Source organism: Periplaneta americana, chromosome 14 (genome assembly GCF_040183065.1).
Source record: "Periplaneta americana isolate PAMFEO1 chromosome 14, P.americana_PAMFEO1_priV1, whole genome shotgun sequence".
Taxonomy (NCBI): domain Eukaryota; kingdom Metazoa; phylum Arthropoda; class Insecta; order Blattodea; family Blattidae; genus Periplaneta; species Periplaneta americana.
Genome location: NC_091130.1, coordinates 56,585,723 through 56,602,570, shown reverse-complemented (window position 1 = coordinate 56,602,570; position 16,848 = coordinate 56,585,723). Strand labels below are relative to the sequence as shown.

At 35.1% G+C, this 16,848-nt stretch overlaps 1 protein-coding gene across 1 annotated transcript in view; it reads right to left on the bottom strand.

The window, feature by feature from the left end:
• The window catches only part of Vps8 (vacuolar protein sorting 8), a 71,895-nt gene that overhangs the window by 10,876 nt on the left and 44,171 nt on the right, over positions 1-16,848 (bottom strand). Inside the window, exons 13-18 of the mRNA XM_069845297.1 lie at positions 16,596-16,749; positions 14,118-14,362; positions 11,854-12,034; positions 11,626-11,765; positions 5,753-5,909; positions 3,939-4,227 (exon numbers count right to left, since the gene is read on the bottom strand). Of these exons, the coding sequence (XP_069701398.1) occupies positions 3,939-4,227; positions 5,753-5,909; positions 11,626-11,765; positions 11,854-12,034; positions 14,118-14,362; positions 16,596-16,749 (1,166 nt within the window). The remainder of the gene's footprint in view (positions 1-3,938; positions 4,228-5,752; positions 5,910-11,625; positions 11,766-11,853; positions 12,035-14,117; positions 14,363-16,595; positions 16,750-16,848) is intronic.

Here is a 16,848-nt window from a genome sequence, read left to right as displayed (position 1 = left end):
AAAAATCAAAATTCCAAGCATACATTGAAAACCCAAAACGGATTCATACAAGTAGCAATAAAGTTAAAAGAAATCCTAAGAATCCCCAAACAGAAAGAAAATCGGCTGAGTAGTAACAATCCACTTGACAATATTAATGTACAGTACAGATTAAACTTTAACAAATCCTTCAACAAGAAAGATATACCCACATATGAAGCAAACGTTGTCACATTAGAAACCCTGCACACAATATATCCACCAAATGATTGGATTCATGTATATACAGATGGCTCCCTCACAGATCAGGATGATGGGGCTAGAGCAAGAGGAACTTGCCAGTTTCTTTTTTTTTTTCTACAAAAGACTCCATAACAATAATCCAGGCAATAGTATCAACAAATCACCCAAAAATGGAAAAAAATTAAAGAAATACATTCTATGGTTAAACAAATTCAAAATCTAAATAAACACATACTTCTTCAGTGGATACCTGCACATTGTGACATAAATGGGAATGAGAGGGCTGATATGTTGGCGAAAAAAGGCTCCAAAATTGAACACAATACAAGTCTAAATTTGTCCTATGAATAATCAAAAGCAAGATCAACCACAATTACAACATTAAAATATTAGCAGAAAGTGAAAATACCAAATGGAAAAATCTGTTGGTAAAAAATGCTTATTCTTAGAAAACCTAAAAGTTTTCGGCAAAAATGGACATGCAAATTTTTATTAATTTCCTTCTCAAGAACATAAACTGTAAACTTCTGACATATTGCAACCCTGTTAGCAGACAAACAAGTACAGTACTTGATGCTACAAGATGAGTTAGAAAATAATGGTATACTTTATATAGTGTTTCTTATGCTTGTTTGTATAATACAATACAGTGACGTTCTTCCATTGTAACATTTTAATGCACAACCACTCATATAAATTGAGGGAAAGAAGACAGAGGACGGACACTGGAAAGTTTTCTTTTCTCAATCCTACTATCAGGGACCGGAATGCTTTACCTGCAGACTTACTAAAGGCTTTACCAATAACCAAAAATGTATTTAAAAATAGGCTTAAGGACTTTACTAATAGACGATAGTATATTATACACATTACTTAAAGGGTGTAATTGATATCTTGTTATTTGAAGTGTTCTATCAGTGAGGAAGTGTGTTGTATCAGTGAAGTGTGTAGTGTCAGTGAAGTCTATTGTGTAAGTGAAGTGTGTTGGTGTCAGTGAAGTGGCTGTGCAATGTATTTGAACAGTGAAATGTTTAGAAGTGTTAGTGAAATCGGGTAGAATCAGTGCAGTGAGTGAGTTGACAGCGAAATAAGTGTAGTGCCGAAAGGTACTTGTGCAGGTATGAACCTGTCACACTCGTGGGTCTTAGTTCGAACTTAGGGTTAAGATACAAATTAGATTTACTTCAAACATTATTTTAAGTGACCATGCTTCATTTAATTTAGGATGCTCCTTGTTATTATTATTATTATTATTATTATTATTATTATTATTATTAGTATTATTATTACTATTATTATTATTATTATTATTATTATTATTATTAATTATTGCTATTTATTAGTTGTGTTTATTATTAATTGTCATTATTGAGTGTAACCAGTTACCACTGCCACCGGGTATATACCCATTTGCAGTGTGAATACATACATACATAACACTACTGTAAAATAAAAGGTACATGTAAAACACTAAAATACGTCACAAAATTGATCCTCACCATCACAAAAGAAAAAACAAAAGCTGACTGATGCTCAGCCACTGTCAGTCTACGTCACTTCCACTTTGCTATGACTTATTTAGATTAGAGTCACATCTGGCCATAAGAAATACCTTATACACTCTAATACACTGTGTCTGGCTTAAACATATAACATTTCATTATTTTATTACTTGAAAAGTATTGTTTATATTTACAGTCGGTTTGGTTCTATGGGTAGGATAACTCCAAATGTTTTCTGTGTTTGCATGGAGGGAGTGTACATTGCATGCACAAACTACGTCGTTCGCGGAAATAGCCAATTAACGTCAGTAACCATGTGGACTCCACAGCAGAAGGCATTCTGTGTGCTTTCTCTCGCAGAGATGAAATCTGTTACGCAGGTACAACGTCGATTTCGGTGTGAATATCAACTGCGACCAACTGACTATGTTCCAACGTATGTAACAATCATGAAATGGGACAGATGCCTTCGTGAAACTGGAGTTTGATTTCAAAGTCGGGCCACCACACCAAGCACGCTGTTCCAGTGGCTTATGTCGAATTAATCCATAAGTCTTTCCAGTGGAGCCCCCGTAAATCAATCCAACGAGCAAGTAGGAAGCTAATTTTACCTTGTTCGACAGTACACGATGTCGTCCATAAAAGGTTGCGCCTACAAGCGTACAAACTTCAGATTCGTCATCAAATCAAACCTGAAGACAAGACGGAGGACATTCACAGAGACAATGAATCAATCTTCTTAATGTATCCACCTGTTTGATGACAACATGAAGTCCACTATAGTCCACTGTAGTCTATTCAGTTGTTGTTTTTCACGAGAAATGAGGGATATTTTGACTCCAGAATATAGCATACAAATTCCAGGAAATCATTCTAAAAATGATCCTCAATACATTCTTAAGTTAGATGCCATGGAACTACTCTGCAGCACATATAAGGTTCACCTTCAGATTTATACAGATGGATCTCTAAATCCTAATAATGGGACATCAGGAGCAGGGTATTATATTCCAAAATATCAAGAAAGTTGTTTCATACCATGTTCATCCTCCTCCAGTCTTGACACTGAATTGCTAGCTATTGATGCTGCTCTTCAGTGTGTTACTCAAATTTCTGAAAAATCTATTTGCATACTTACCAACTACCTATATTTAATATAATTAAATATGTACCAAACCTATATGCACATAGAATTACTCCACTTCAGAAACAACTAAGTAAACTAAAAGAACTCCAAAAGGAAATAACATTTCAATGGATACCTAGTCATTGTGGTATACCTGGAAACGAGAAAGTCGATAATATTGCAAAACAGGCAACATAATTGCAACCAAGACCTCTTCAAGTGATATCTCTATCCATTGGCTTTGCTTCAGTAAAGTCTCATTTTACAAACCTATGGATCAACAAGTGGCTCTCTTCTGACAAAGGAAAAATTTTACAGTCTGTACAAAGGAAACCAAATGACCTGAAAATGTACAAAAACTTGCCCAGACATGTTCAAACATTTTTAACAAGAGCCAGAACAGGTCTCATTGTCACTCAATTGTACCTACACTGATTTCACATTTCTGATAATCCTACTTGTCTGTGGTGTAATAATCATGATGAAGATCTGGAACACATTCTTCTTTACTGTCCATCCATAAACCACAAAAGAAATAAATTAAAATCATCAATACCAGTTGCAGAAGACACAGCCCTGCAGTACATATTGACTACACCCCATCTCTGGGCTACTAGCAACAGGCATCTATAATGAACACCGGTTCACAGAGACAATTCTAGCAAAAATTGATGAAAATCAGGCATTCCTTCATATGGTTTGTTTCTCAGACAAGACTAAATTCCACACTTCTGGGAAGGTTAACAAACACAACCAGATATGCGCCATCACATTGTTGCAGCTGTCGCAAATGTTACGCGTGCAATGCTGCAAAACACATGGAGAGAGATGGAATACAGATTGGACGTCTACCGCGCCACTAATGGTGCGCATATCGAGGTGTATTAGGTATGTAAAAAACATTTTGAGTTACCCTACCCGTAGAAGCAAACCGAGTGTAAATATCAACAATACTTTTCAAGTAATAAAATAATGAAATGTTATACATAAGCCGGACATACTGTATTCATACAAAGACAAAAGAAATATGAAAGGAGTCCTTTTAAGGAAAGAGAAGCAGCATTTTTGGATAAGAAATTGATTAGTACCTGCTAAGTGTGGAGGTTTCTCCTTTCTTTGTGGTTTCATCAGAGTTTCTAGCAGTGGAAACCACAGATTTTGGCGACCTTTCTCATCCAACATGGCAGAACCACGTTGGCAGAGACCAACACATTTGCTAGAGATATTGCAAAACTCTTCTACATCCATGTGATCTGCTGGCTCTTGAGCTGAGAGATTGTTCAGCTTTTCCATCATGAGGCTCAGGGCTCCCTGAAAGTCTCCAGTCTTTTCCAAGAGGAATGCTGTTGCTTCCACTTGTGAGTACTTCTTTGTAATCTGCCGAAGTTTACAAGAAATTGAAGAAAATTATTATTTATATGGCGATAGTTACAGTTCAGATGGAACTCAAGATTATTTTTCTTAAAACAAATTAATAAAATATTTATCATTATCTTCAATTACTTCAAATGCCAGTTGGTATATAACAGTTTTCAAACAATACATACATATGTGTTCTCCCCAAGAGCAGGTCTTTCACTGCAAACCCAGCATTCTCCACTCCTTCCTATTTTCTGCCTTCCTCTTAGTCTTCTCATATGATCCATATATCTTAATGTCGTCTATCATCTGATATCTTCTTCTGCCCCGAACTCTTCTCCCATTCACCATTCCTTCCAGTGCATCCTTCAGTAGAAACTTTCTTCTCAGACACTGACCTAACCAATTCCTTTTTCTCTTTCTGATCATTTTCAGCATCATTCTTTCTTCACCCACCATTTTCAACATAGCTACATTTCATATTCTGTCTGTCCATTTCACACGCTCCATTCTTCTCTATATCCACATTTCAAATGCTTCTAGTCATTTCTCTTCACTTCGTCGTAATGTCTATATTTCTGTCCCCATACAATGCTACATCCATACAAAGCACTTCACTAGTCTCTTCCTTAGTTCTTTTTCCAGAGGTCTAGAAGATGCTCCTTTTTCTATTAAAAGCTTCCTTTGTCATTGTTATCCTCCTTTGACTTCCTGGCAGTAACTCATGTTACTGCTTATTGCACACTCCAAGTATTTGAAGCTGTTCACTTGTTCTACTGCCTCATCTAGTATTCGCAAGTTTATCTTCTTTATTTTTCTTCCATGTCTGATTTATTTCAGATCACTGCTATGTTTCCCACTTCCCTTCCCCCTGAAAATATTTCCTTTCAACTACTTTGGCAAAGATGAAATAATAAATAACTTAATGGAATGCACAAAGATGAACGGGAGAAAAATTTGAGGTAGAAGAAGATATCAGATGATAGATAACATTACAGCAGAAGATAGAGAACATTGGAGAATGCTGGGATTGCAGTGAAAGACCTGCCCTTGGGTAGAAAGTTATGAATGAATGATTATCTATTTAAACACACAATGTATAAATGAAGTCAAAAGTCATTTTGGGATTATAAAGAATGTAATGCAGGAAACGGAGGTTAATCTTTTTATTTGCATTGTTATTAAATGACACATTCAAAAAACGAACTATAAATGGTAATGTCGTTTGTAACATGATAAAGGGACATTCATTGCAAAACGCATAATGAGAAAGTATATGACACATTTCTGGCACTTAAATGTTTTCTTTTCGGAAATACATCTATCAATAATCGAAATAATTGTCCGATTTTTTATACACTCAGTTTATTATTTTTATTTATTTATTTTTATATACCTATATAGTTAATGTACGTTGTGGAAGGAAACACATCTGTTTGGTGAAAAAAAATTAATATTTATAAAAAAACTGAGGCCAAATTATTGAGATATCAAACATTATGCTACAATCATAATGAAATACATACCATATAATGAAACATACCTCCAGAGCGTTATCCAGACGATACCCTTCACTGCTAGTGATATATAAAAATACTTTCTCAGGACTGAATTCACACAGCAATTCTATATAACGTTCAACTAAGTCTGGGTCGAAATTCAGCTCATCTTTGAGTTGAGCTAAGCCGGAGTGGGATTCCCTTCAAAAAAGAATAATAAACTGGCTCTTATTATGTGTGAAACAGTCAACATTCAGGAATAGATCAAATATATTAAATTACTTAACGAAACAATGTTTCGTCAACTGAGCTACAACAAATGTTTTAACTTTTAGGAAATTACCTAACTGACTAGTTTGGAAGTGTTAAAAGTGTATATAGAACAATGAAGAAAAAATGTCTTAATTTTGCATCACTCATTCATTACTTCATTTGCCCTTCATTTTCAAAAATCACATCTCTCAAATAATTCATGCCTGTAATAGTAAGGCCACGAAGCGAGCCGTATTGGAAGCAGGTTGCTGCTGTAGGTTTGTTGTTAAATTACAGACCTACCAACTTTCATGCATAATGCGCTAGTCATCCGCAATCAGCTCATGACTTTCACTTTCCTGTATTGACATATCTCCAGGACTTATAGGTTATCACTATGGCCCTGATTGTTTGGTGAAGTAAAACTAGTTATTTCAGTGCTTTACAAGGTTCTATTTTGGTGGATATTTCGTAAAATAAATAGTAATTTTAATCGCCGCTAGAAGTTATTCCTAGGTATTTACATTTGTTAACTTCCGGAAAGGTTTCACCCTTAACATTTATGATGTGATTATTTTATTTCTTTTTATTGTAAAACTGACGGCTTTGCTCTTTAGAGAATTTATTTTCATTTTGTTGGCCGTTGCCCAATCGTTTATTCTATTGAGGTCATTCTGAAGAAGAGTAGTATCTTCATAACTTCTTATTTCCCTGTATACAATACAGTCATCTGCGAATAAGCGAACCCTGAACAAGATGTTAACTGGCAGATCATTTACAAAAGCCAGGAATAGAAGGGGGCCCCAAGACACTCCCCTGTGGGACTCTGGAAGTAATTTCTATTGGGCTCGATAATTCCTCCCCCACCCATACTCTCTGAGTGCAACAAGTTAAAGATCCCTTGATCCATTGGAGCTCTGAAGTCAACCCCTGTTAATATTGTAGTTTAACCAACAATATGTCGTGTGGGACTACATCGAATGCACGTGAAAAGTCAATAATCACTGCATCTACTTGGCTATTTGAATCTATTCTGTCTGCTAAATCCCGACATACGGTTACTAATTGACTCTCACATGAGTAGCCACCTTGAAACCCATGCTGACAATTACGTAACCAATTTGAATCATTCCAATGCTGCCTTAGATATGCTGAAATCAAATGTTCCATCTGTTTGCGAACCCCAGAGGTGAGGCTGACTGGTCTGTAATTTTTTGCCTCTGAGCCAAACCCTGACCTAAATTGGCACCACTATTGCATCTTTCCAATCTCGCGGGACAATACCATTGGTTATTGATAATTCAAATATACACACTAGATAGGAAATCATGGCTTCCCCTTCCAATTTTAACATGTTTCCAGCGATACCATGAGTGCATGCTTTACGAGTCTCTACACATTACAATGAATGACTGTAACATTTTAAGTGTTTCAAATAAAAAATTTCTCCTTTTTTTCTGATAAAATACATTTTCTTCTTTCCTAATGAAGTGCTCGTTACCAAATTCTTCTATTAGAACACTAATCTCCAAGCACCCAGCTTTGTTTTGTTTTCGCATGTTCTCTGAACAGCAGATGTGAACTGTGTAGTAGGGTTGAATGCCGCCAATCTATACTCCACAACAGTAATGTGTTGTGAACCACTTTTGGATAAGCAATTGCTTTTATAGGCCTATAGGCAGTAAGAGTCGAATTACTGTCCAGAAGTTGTGTGGACACAGGAGGCGCTTACCTAAATGTAATGTCATCACACACCACTGTTCCATACGTATAGTCGGGATCAGCTTACTTAATACCCTAAGAATGAAACTTAACCATTTTTCTTCCATTAATACATATGATGGTGGATTATGGTGATTTCCTAGTTTGAAGATTGATTTTTCTTTTGCCAACTTCGTTTCGAATTTCGGTACTGAGAAATACTACAACTGGTAGTGATTTTCTAACTTATGTCGGCAGCAGTAACAGTTGTTGACAGTAGTGAAATTTTATAAAATTAAAATTGTTCTAGATTCCTGAGCCGATTACTGGAAGCTAGTGAAATTTGAACATACTAATAAGTAATTAATATCAGTATTAATACATAATAGTTATTTTATGTGTTACATTGTGGTTACAATTCAAGATTATAGTCGGATAAATGTACATAAATATAACATATGGTGTGATACATGCACTTGGATGATTGATAGAAATGCCATTTCACATTTTAATTAATTTCTTTCGTGTTTAGATTTTTATTACAATAATGTCAAAGAGAGAAAATAGCATGGCAGTGACTTCTTGAAAAAAAGAAAGCATGTGCCATTCAGAGTACCCTTCAGGAATCTATATAAACTGAAGAAAGACTATAATGAAGAAGGAATTATGTGCACAGAGACAGCAATTATAACACTAGTCAACAAATTTTAACTTTTTGTCTGTCACAGAAATGAAATCAGCTGATTTTTACTAAATCGACCCTGCTGATTACGAAAATCGCAGTGAAAAATCTGTAACACGTAACATTTTTGTGTGACAGAAAGGGAAATATTTTGATTTAAAAAACGTTTTCGTGCATTTGAAAATACGTAATTACAGCAGCGATAATAAATAAATTCCTAAGATACAAAATTTATATACAAAATACACTGACGTTTCATAGAAAAATAATAATGCTACATAAATAATAATTACAATAAGAAAAAGTAGCATTATATTCCTTTTTTTCCCTTCAAAATAAGCTTTTACTTTATTAATTTAAAACTGGACCGAATGAACTATAATTTTTTAAAATTTATAAATTAAATTGATTAAAATATCAAATCAAATAACTTAAGAGCCCTACACTGAAGTAAACAACCATATACAGACTTCAAGCTAGATTTTTTAAAAATATATGTAGTTATTTAGAGTTATTTTTTCCTCTTGTAGTTTGAGTCACCTTCTCTGAACAAAAACCAACAGTAGTCCCCCATCATACTAGAATCCCACCTTCCTTGATGTCGTTGTTCCATCCTGTGTATATCTTGATGAAATCTTTCCCCTTGTTCATCGCTTACAGCTCCTAAGGTCTTTGGGAAAAAGTCGAGATGGGAATGTAGGAAATGTATTTTCAAAGACATTTGACAACGAAGCTTCTGGAAACTATGCAGGAGTTCTTGCACAAGCTGTTCGTAATTGTCAGCTTTAGTATTACCTAAAAGCCCACTAAAACACTTCAAAAGGCATTCCAAGCTTCTAGTTCCTCAACACTTAATTTTTTTTCGAAGCTCTTATCTTCCAAAAGTTTCCTAATTTGAGGGCCAACAAAAATTCCCTCTTTCACTTTAGCTTCACAGAGTTTCGGAAACATATTCCTTACATTTGCAAAACCTTCTCTATTTTTATCCATAGCTTTAACGAAATTCTTCATTAAACCAAGCTTGATATGTAAAGGAGGAAGCAGTACTTTTTCCGGTTTTACTAAAGAGACATGCTTGACATTATGTTCTCCTGGGACATAGCTTTCTCTGGGAGGCCAGTCTTTCACTATATAGTGTTTTTCAGTCGCTCTACTATCCCATAAACAGAGAAAGCAACAGTATTTTGTGAATCCACCCTGAAGTCCGAGCAATAAGGCGACAATTTTCAAATCTCAGTAGAGTTTCCAGCAGTATGTTTTATATTGGATTGCATCTAGTAACACTGACAAATTTGTGTAAGTTTCCTTCATATCCACTGAATACACCACTGGAATTGATGGTTTAGTGTTTCCATTGTGCAATAACACTGCTTTTAAACTTATTTTGGAAGAATCTATGAACAACCTCCATTCCTCTGGGATGTGTTGAAATCCTAGTTCTTCCATTAAGCCGTCTATATTTACATACGAGCACATAGAATTTTTCATTATAAAATACTTCGAAAACCATTCATCTCCCTTCCTGTACAATGAAATTATAGTATCTGGTGCTAGCAGGTTCCATTGTTGCAGTCTAGACCCTAAAATCTCAGCTTGTTGTTTAGTGAGATTAAGATCTCTTATTAAGTCGTTCAGTTCACATTGTTGGATTAAATGGGGTTCTTTATGATGTTCTGGACTATAGGACGGAACAGATCCTGTTGATGGTTGAGCCAAGTCATCTGTTTGTTCAATTAGGAGAACCTATTCTTCCAATTGCGAAGGTGGATTAGGAATAGGGAGTTTTGGTCCATGTGGTTCAGGTCTTATTGCAGATTGAACATTAAGATATTCAATTTTATATCTTGTTTTCTTTGAAAATCCCGTAATCTTTGTTAAACAGAAATAACGGACTTCTGCATGGTTTGTCGGTTCACGCCAGATCATTGGAACTGCAAACGGCATACTTCGATTCTTCTCTCCATTCATTCATTTTATCAGTTTTGAGTAACATGTTGTGTAGCACACATGGGGAGCCCATGATTTGTCCTCATCACACACATTACATTCAAAATAGCAATAATATGCTTGTTTCAACTTATCTGATAAAGGCCGATGCTGCGATTTTGTCGTAAATTCTCCACATACGTAACAAAAGCTGTCCGGCGAAGTTACACACGCACGACGAGATTTTTTCATTCTCAGAAAGCGTAAATGAATGCGAAGATGAACACTTAAAACCAGCGATACAACTTGTCACAAGCTCAAACAATTTACAACTAATCCTAAAATGCAATCCATTTCATTCTAAAAGTCCACCCTCTCAGTGCTTTCTCTTGGTCTAGCGCCATAAAGCAATAACGTTATATAGATAGGCCTATATATCGCCCACTACGCACCTTATTAATGCAGACTCACATATTTGAAAGAACCTATTCCTTAGTATATTCTGAGCAACAATAAGTTATAAAACGTATGAATATACTGTGTAACCGTTTAAATAAAGTCAATAGTTCGATACCCGAGTTCTTTAGTAAATTCATTCCTCTTTTTTTTTTACAATTTCCAATTTTCCTCTTAAATGGTGCGTGATGGAAAATTTTCAAGTATAGATCCACTATCAGCACACAAAAATTGATCTAAAATGACCATTTTCACCCTTGTGACAAAAACCTTGTTGACTAGTGTAATTAGAATAGCAAAATTATTAGGAGTAAGTGTTTTAAGCATACATTTCAAAGTGGCATTCGGTTTTCGGAGTTTGTACTAATCATTTCACGTAATCAAACAAAATACATTTTTAGGTTAGGTTTCATAAGTCGTAAACTGTTTAGTCAAAGCAATGACTTTCATGTTGTCAGATAAACTATATTTTAATATTAGATCATATTAATCTACTAATTACCAACATAATGTGCAAGAGGTTCAGGAGGAAAATATAGGCCTAACTCTTTCACAAATTATTGAACCATTTAGAAAACATCTCTCAACATAAAAGCGAGATGTGGTAAATAAGTAAATAAGCAAGACATTGTTATTGTTAATACATTATTAATATTAATATTATTATTATTGTACATGGCATTGTGATTTTACCCTCTTTGGTGGTATCTGGTATTAGTTGGCATCACTGAACAGACTGCCAAATTAGCCTTTAGGAACTGTTCTTACGTGATCCTCACTATACCTATGTACACTGATGCGGGTTGGAGACAAGGTAACCAAACGTAAGACTCTAGTTATAACAAACTCAGTTGTTAGAGAAACATTAGAATTTGAGACAAATGCTACATTTTCTCTCACCTGTAGTTAAAAAGGCCTTGTAGAAACTGGAAAAGTACTTTAGGTTCTTCTTGTAATTTTTCTACGATTTTAGGAATGAGTTGAGGTACATGTAATAAAAGAATTTGTCCTGTCTTTGTTGAATCAATATCTAGAAGTTCCTGAAAATATAACCAAAATATTTATGTACAAATTCAAGAAGCAGTAGAAAGAAATTTACAACATTATTACACAAAAGTATTCCGTTACCTGTATATTATCTGAGATCTGTGCTTCTACTTTGGCCCTGTCAGTAGTACTGGTGTAAAGCAGAAGTATATTGCGAAGGTAAGAAAATACTTGAGGCTTTCTCAGTGGGTCACGTAAGTAGCAGTGAAGAATTTTATCATACTCTCGTCTTTGTTCATACAGCAGTTCACACACACGGTAACTACAACATATGGCAACATGGAACATTGTGATATTGATAATAATAAGTAATTTCAGGTTTAAATAAACATGAAAAGGGAAGTTCATGTTTACAAATGTTCACTATTTTTTAATAATTGTTCACTATTTTACACCCCAGCAAATTTTGAAGGAAAGAGGAGAACAAGAAATACATATTATACTGCTAGTCAAAATGCTACTTTGACTATTACACTTTTACCACGTCTTACTACTTTTGACCAAAAAAACGGCATGGAGGACGTGTTTCAACCAATCATGGCTGTTTATCGCTACAATTTTATTACTTCCTAACATTTGTTTCTTTGTTTGCCAACATTTGAAACTGAAAATTCTTTATGAGACTATAAAACATGCTTTGCGATCGACATTTGTTTACCACATAGATAGTCAACTGAAAATGGCGGCTCCGTTCAAACGTTTTGGTGAAGCTAACATTAGTGAAACAGAATTTTAGTAAGTCAATATTTTGTATTAGAGTACTTTATTTCTTCTAGATAAAAATCAAAACCCCTAGTGAGATTAATGTTGATAAAATATGCAATTGTGATAAGATACAGGAAAAATGAGAATAACTAAAATTATAAGAAAGATGAATTTTGAATTTTTGAATTTTAATTACAGAATTTTTGTTTATGTCTGTTACATTACAATGGCTGCACATATTAAATGAGAGTATTCTGACTGCAGAAATAGGAGGAGTAGTCACCCCACATAAGTTTCTTCAAAATGCTGGGAAATAGTGAAAGAGTTTTCATTTACAATATATAGCAATGTTATCACATAAAACTAGGCTAATGCGATATACTGACAGATTTTTCTAGGTACGTGTATCATTATAAATCATAATGTTACCAGATACTAATTAATTTTATATTTAACTTTTAATTACATAATATATTAACAGACTTTTATTATTATTATTATTGAAATGTATTATAAATATGTAAACGTGAGCTCAGGATTAAGAAATCTTTTCTGTATTATAATAAGATAGGAAACAGTTAATTGCAATAAAGATGTTTGTATGTTTATGTACAAAGTAAAATATTGTTACTAAATAAATCTGATGTCCCACACCGTGGCGTCGTGGTCTAAGGCATCCTGCCTAGGACTCGAGTTACAGAATGCGCGCTGGTTTGAGTGGGAGTGGGGAAGAAATTTTCTCATGAAATTTCGGCCAGTGTATGGGACTGATGCCCACCCAGCATCGTGATGCACTTGGGGAGCTACAATAGGTAGTAAAATCCGGTCTCCAATCTGGTTGGATGATCATCCATCTCTGCTTCGGCATGTGGCTGTGAGGCCAGCAGCCGGTTGGTTGGTCTTGGCCCTTCGTGGGCTGTAGTGTCACGGATTATTTATAAATAAATCTGATGCATTCTAACACACCAGATTTGGTTGGTCATGTCTAAAATCATTTCAAATTTCACAGCTCATTTCCTACCTCTACTTTCTGGAATGTCACGTTCTGATAACGCCGATGGTAATGACAGTAGTCTTTTTTTTTTTTTTTTTTTACAAAAAGGGAGAAAAGTAAAAGTCAAAATTGTAATAGGAATGGTTACATTTCAAACACGATATAAACATGAATATAACGAGGAGGTGCAGAGAAGTCGTCTGAAATTCCCGCCATTTTTTTGTGCATGCAGTGCTTTGCTCGTGGCTGCGAGAAGCTTCTTGACAAATTACACTTAATTCAGCATCTCTCCTATTATAACCCTTTTGGTCTTAACAATGACATGTAGCTAGTGAAGACATAGAAACTTACCAAAATAAACAAGACTATCTCCTGAACATTGTCACAGTAAGTGAATGTTCACATATTAATAGGAAGGTGGGATATAGGACATCACAGAAAAAGATACATACAGAAATTTAATTTTCTTTATGTAGTTATCCTTTAATCTTGAAATAGGTATTTAAAAAATAACCTGAAAGGTCAAAAGAAAAAGAAAAAATATTTTAATAGTTATAACTATATTATAATACAGCCAGAGAGTTTGTCTCATAAAAACTTGAATAGTCTTATCAATAATATTACAAAAATGCAAGAAAAAACTTACAAAGCAGCCTTATCAGCCAATTTTAGCAATTTATCTTGATCATAATGTGCCAGACCACCTGCTCTCATCAGCTCCAGCAAGGCTTGTTGTCTCTCTTCATGATGTCCCATTGTGCTGGTGGATCCAGAATCTGTTGTAAGGAATTCTACTACTTGTTCAAATAGTTGACGCTCTACATGCAAGCTACACCATGGCTTGGCTAGCTGACGGGCCAAGAATGTGAACAAGGATCCTACTTGACTAGGCTGTAAAAAGATAATAAAACCTCTTAACAAGTATGTTCTAATGCACGCACATACACACCTGTATTCTCACGCATATGCACACATGCACATGTGGTGTTAGTGAAATAAGTACAAATATTTTGATAGGTAACAGATAAAGCCAATATGAATTAAAAATTCCTTTACCACTTTTCCCTTACTCAGTTTGTCTAGTATTTAACAATATATCGAACTACAGATTTAGGCATTATACTGACATAACTGGTCATAGTGTGTGTGTGTGTGTGTGTGTGTGTGTGTGTGTGTGTGTGTGTGTGTTTAGTAAGGAGATCCGACCTCTCTTGCACAGGAGGAAAACTAATCAGCAATGAATGCTGGTGATTTAGGACTATAGTCCTGTACAAATAATGCACCGATAAGATCTTAACCTTTTATCAAAGCTTATGTTGAAAATTATGGCCACCTTTCTGGAATACAAGAATCACATCGATGTAAAAATTCTGAAACATTTTCTGCAACTCACTATTTTGTAACTTCATTCAGCACTCGGGTGATTTCTTTCTCCAGCTCTTCAAGAGTCTCTGGATTGTTCACATATACTTCCTGAATTCCCCCCGGATAAAAATCACAAGCATTTAAATCTGGGGAACGAGTTTGTAAACGTCCACAATTAATTATGCTATCAAACACTCTTTTTAATGCTTTAGTGGTTGTTTGTGCAGTAGTTATACTTCTGGAGGTAAACGTAATGTTTCTCATCTTCAGTAAATAGACCTATAGGGGAAAAAAAAGCTACAGCATGTCTTGTACATAACGATTTGTGTTCACTGCATCCTAAAAAAAATGGGGCCAATCACTCTTAAGTGCAGATATGCCACACTACACACCCACTTTCTGATCGTAAAGAAAAACTTCATGCACTAAATGAGGATTTTCAGTGTCCCAGTGCCTTGTATTCTGAGAGAAGAAATAGCAACTTAAAACTGGAACCAAGCTTCGTCCATCATTATTAATTGAGATGGATCAATAGTACCGTCATGAACAGATTGCAACATCCACTCACAAAAATTCACGCGAGTAGCTGGAACCCCTTGCTGTAATCGATCAATCACTGTCAAACTATAAGGGTAAAAGCACAATGACTTTAGTCCTTTTAATGCTGATGTCGCATTCTTGTGCCAATCAGCGTGAAGATTTCGTATGACTCTTTCCGGGGGGGAGGGGATATTCAATTATAGAGATATATACTGGATCAGATAGTATACTATCGTATGTTTTCGAAGGTTGTAGAGAGTATTTTTATAAAAACATTGAAAGTTTTTTTAATCTTATTGTAAAAAAAAATGTGTGTGTGTCCAATACCTACCCACTTCATTTGCGTGATTCGGATTCCGCATATTGCGCATAGATGGCAGGACTGTGAACCATTTTCAAGTTGCACCACTTCGGCAGGCCACACTATGCATGATGTGTATCTGTGGAGAGTTAAGTCGTGTACTGGGGTGAATATGTGTAAGTATTCGTGTAAGTGTAGTGTAGGGAATGGATGAGAATGATGATGAGGAAGGGAAAAGGGGAAATCCAGTGCCAGCACATAGCCTATTCCTGTTGAATAGCACCAAGGGGGCCGCCAGGCTTAACGTTCCCATCCGATGGAAAAATCATTATCAACAATGACATATGCCTTCTCTTCACATGCCATTTCCAGAAAACTTACTAAGGTAACTTCTATTTTTAACTCCTATTTTAAATCTAGCAATCCAAGATTAATTGAAAACTACAGATTGTATCTATATTATCAACAATACTTAAGGTATATGAAAGTAGTATATATTTTATCTGTGCGCACTTAGAAATTCATCTCTTTGCACCTGGTAAGGTGTGGAATTTTAAAATACAATACTTACTCTCAAGTACCAATTATTTGCCTTAATAACAGAAGGCATGATACTTCTGTAGCCTTCATATGGGCGAGATTTGCAGCTGACAATACTACTGATAGGTTCAGGCTATTTCACAACATAAATACGAGTACGATATTTAGATTAGAACATAGGATTTTTGCAGTACAAATAAAACTATGAGACATGCCAAAATGTATAACAAATTTTTTGTTCCTTTCACTGACTTGCATTAATAAAAATATTTGCACTTATTTCCTTAGAATATTACATATTACAGAATTTCATGCATAAATCAAATAATTGTGGTTTCTAAGTATAATATATAAGTATATTCAAGAAACCGCACTGACCGTGAAACCATCACCTTGCTGCACCATGACTAGAAGAAGAATGTCAACAAGCCTTTGCACTTGCCGTAGTCCTAATTCAGATGTAAACTCAGGCTCTTCAAAGGCCAAAGCCAAAACATTTAGAAATTCCCTGGTATCAAAGTGCAGTAATGCCCTGTAAAGTGTAATGAAAAATACGAAGTTATTATTTCCTATTACAGAAAGTTTTACAGTCGAAGTTGCAAAAAGTAGACAAATCATACAATGTTTGTGA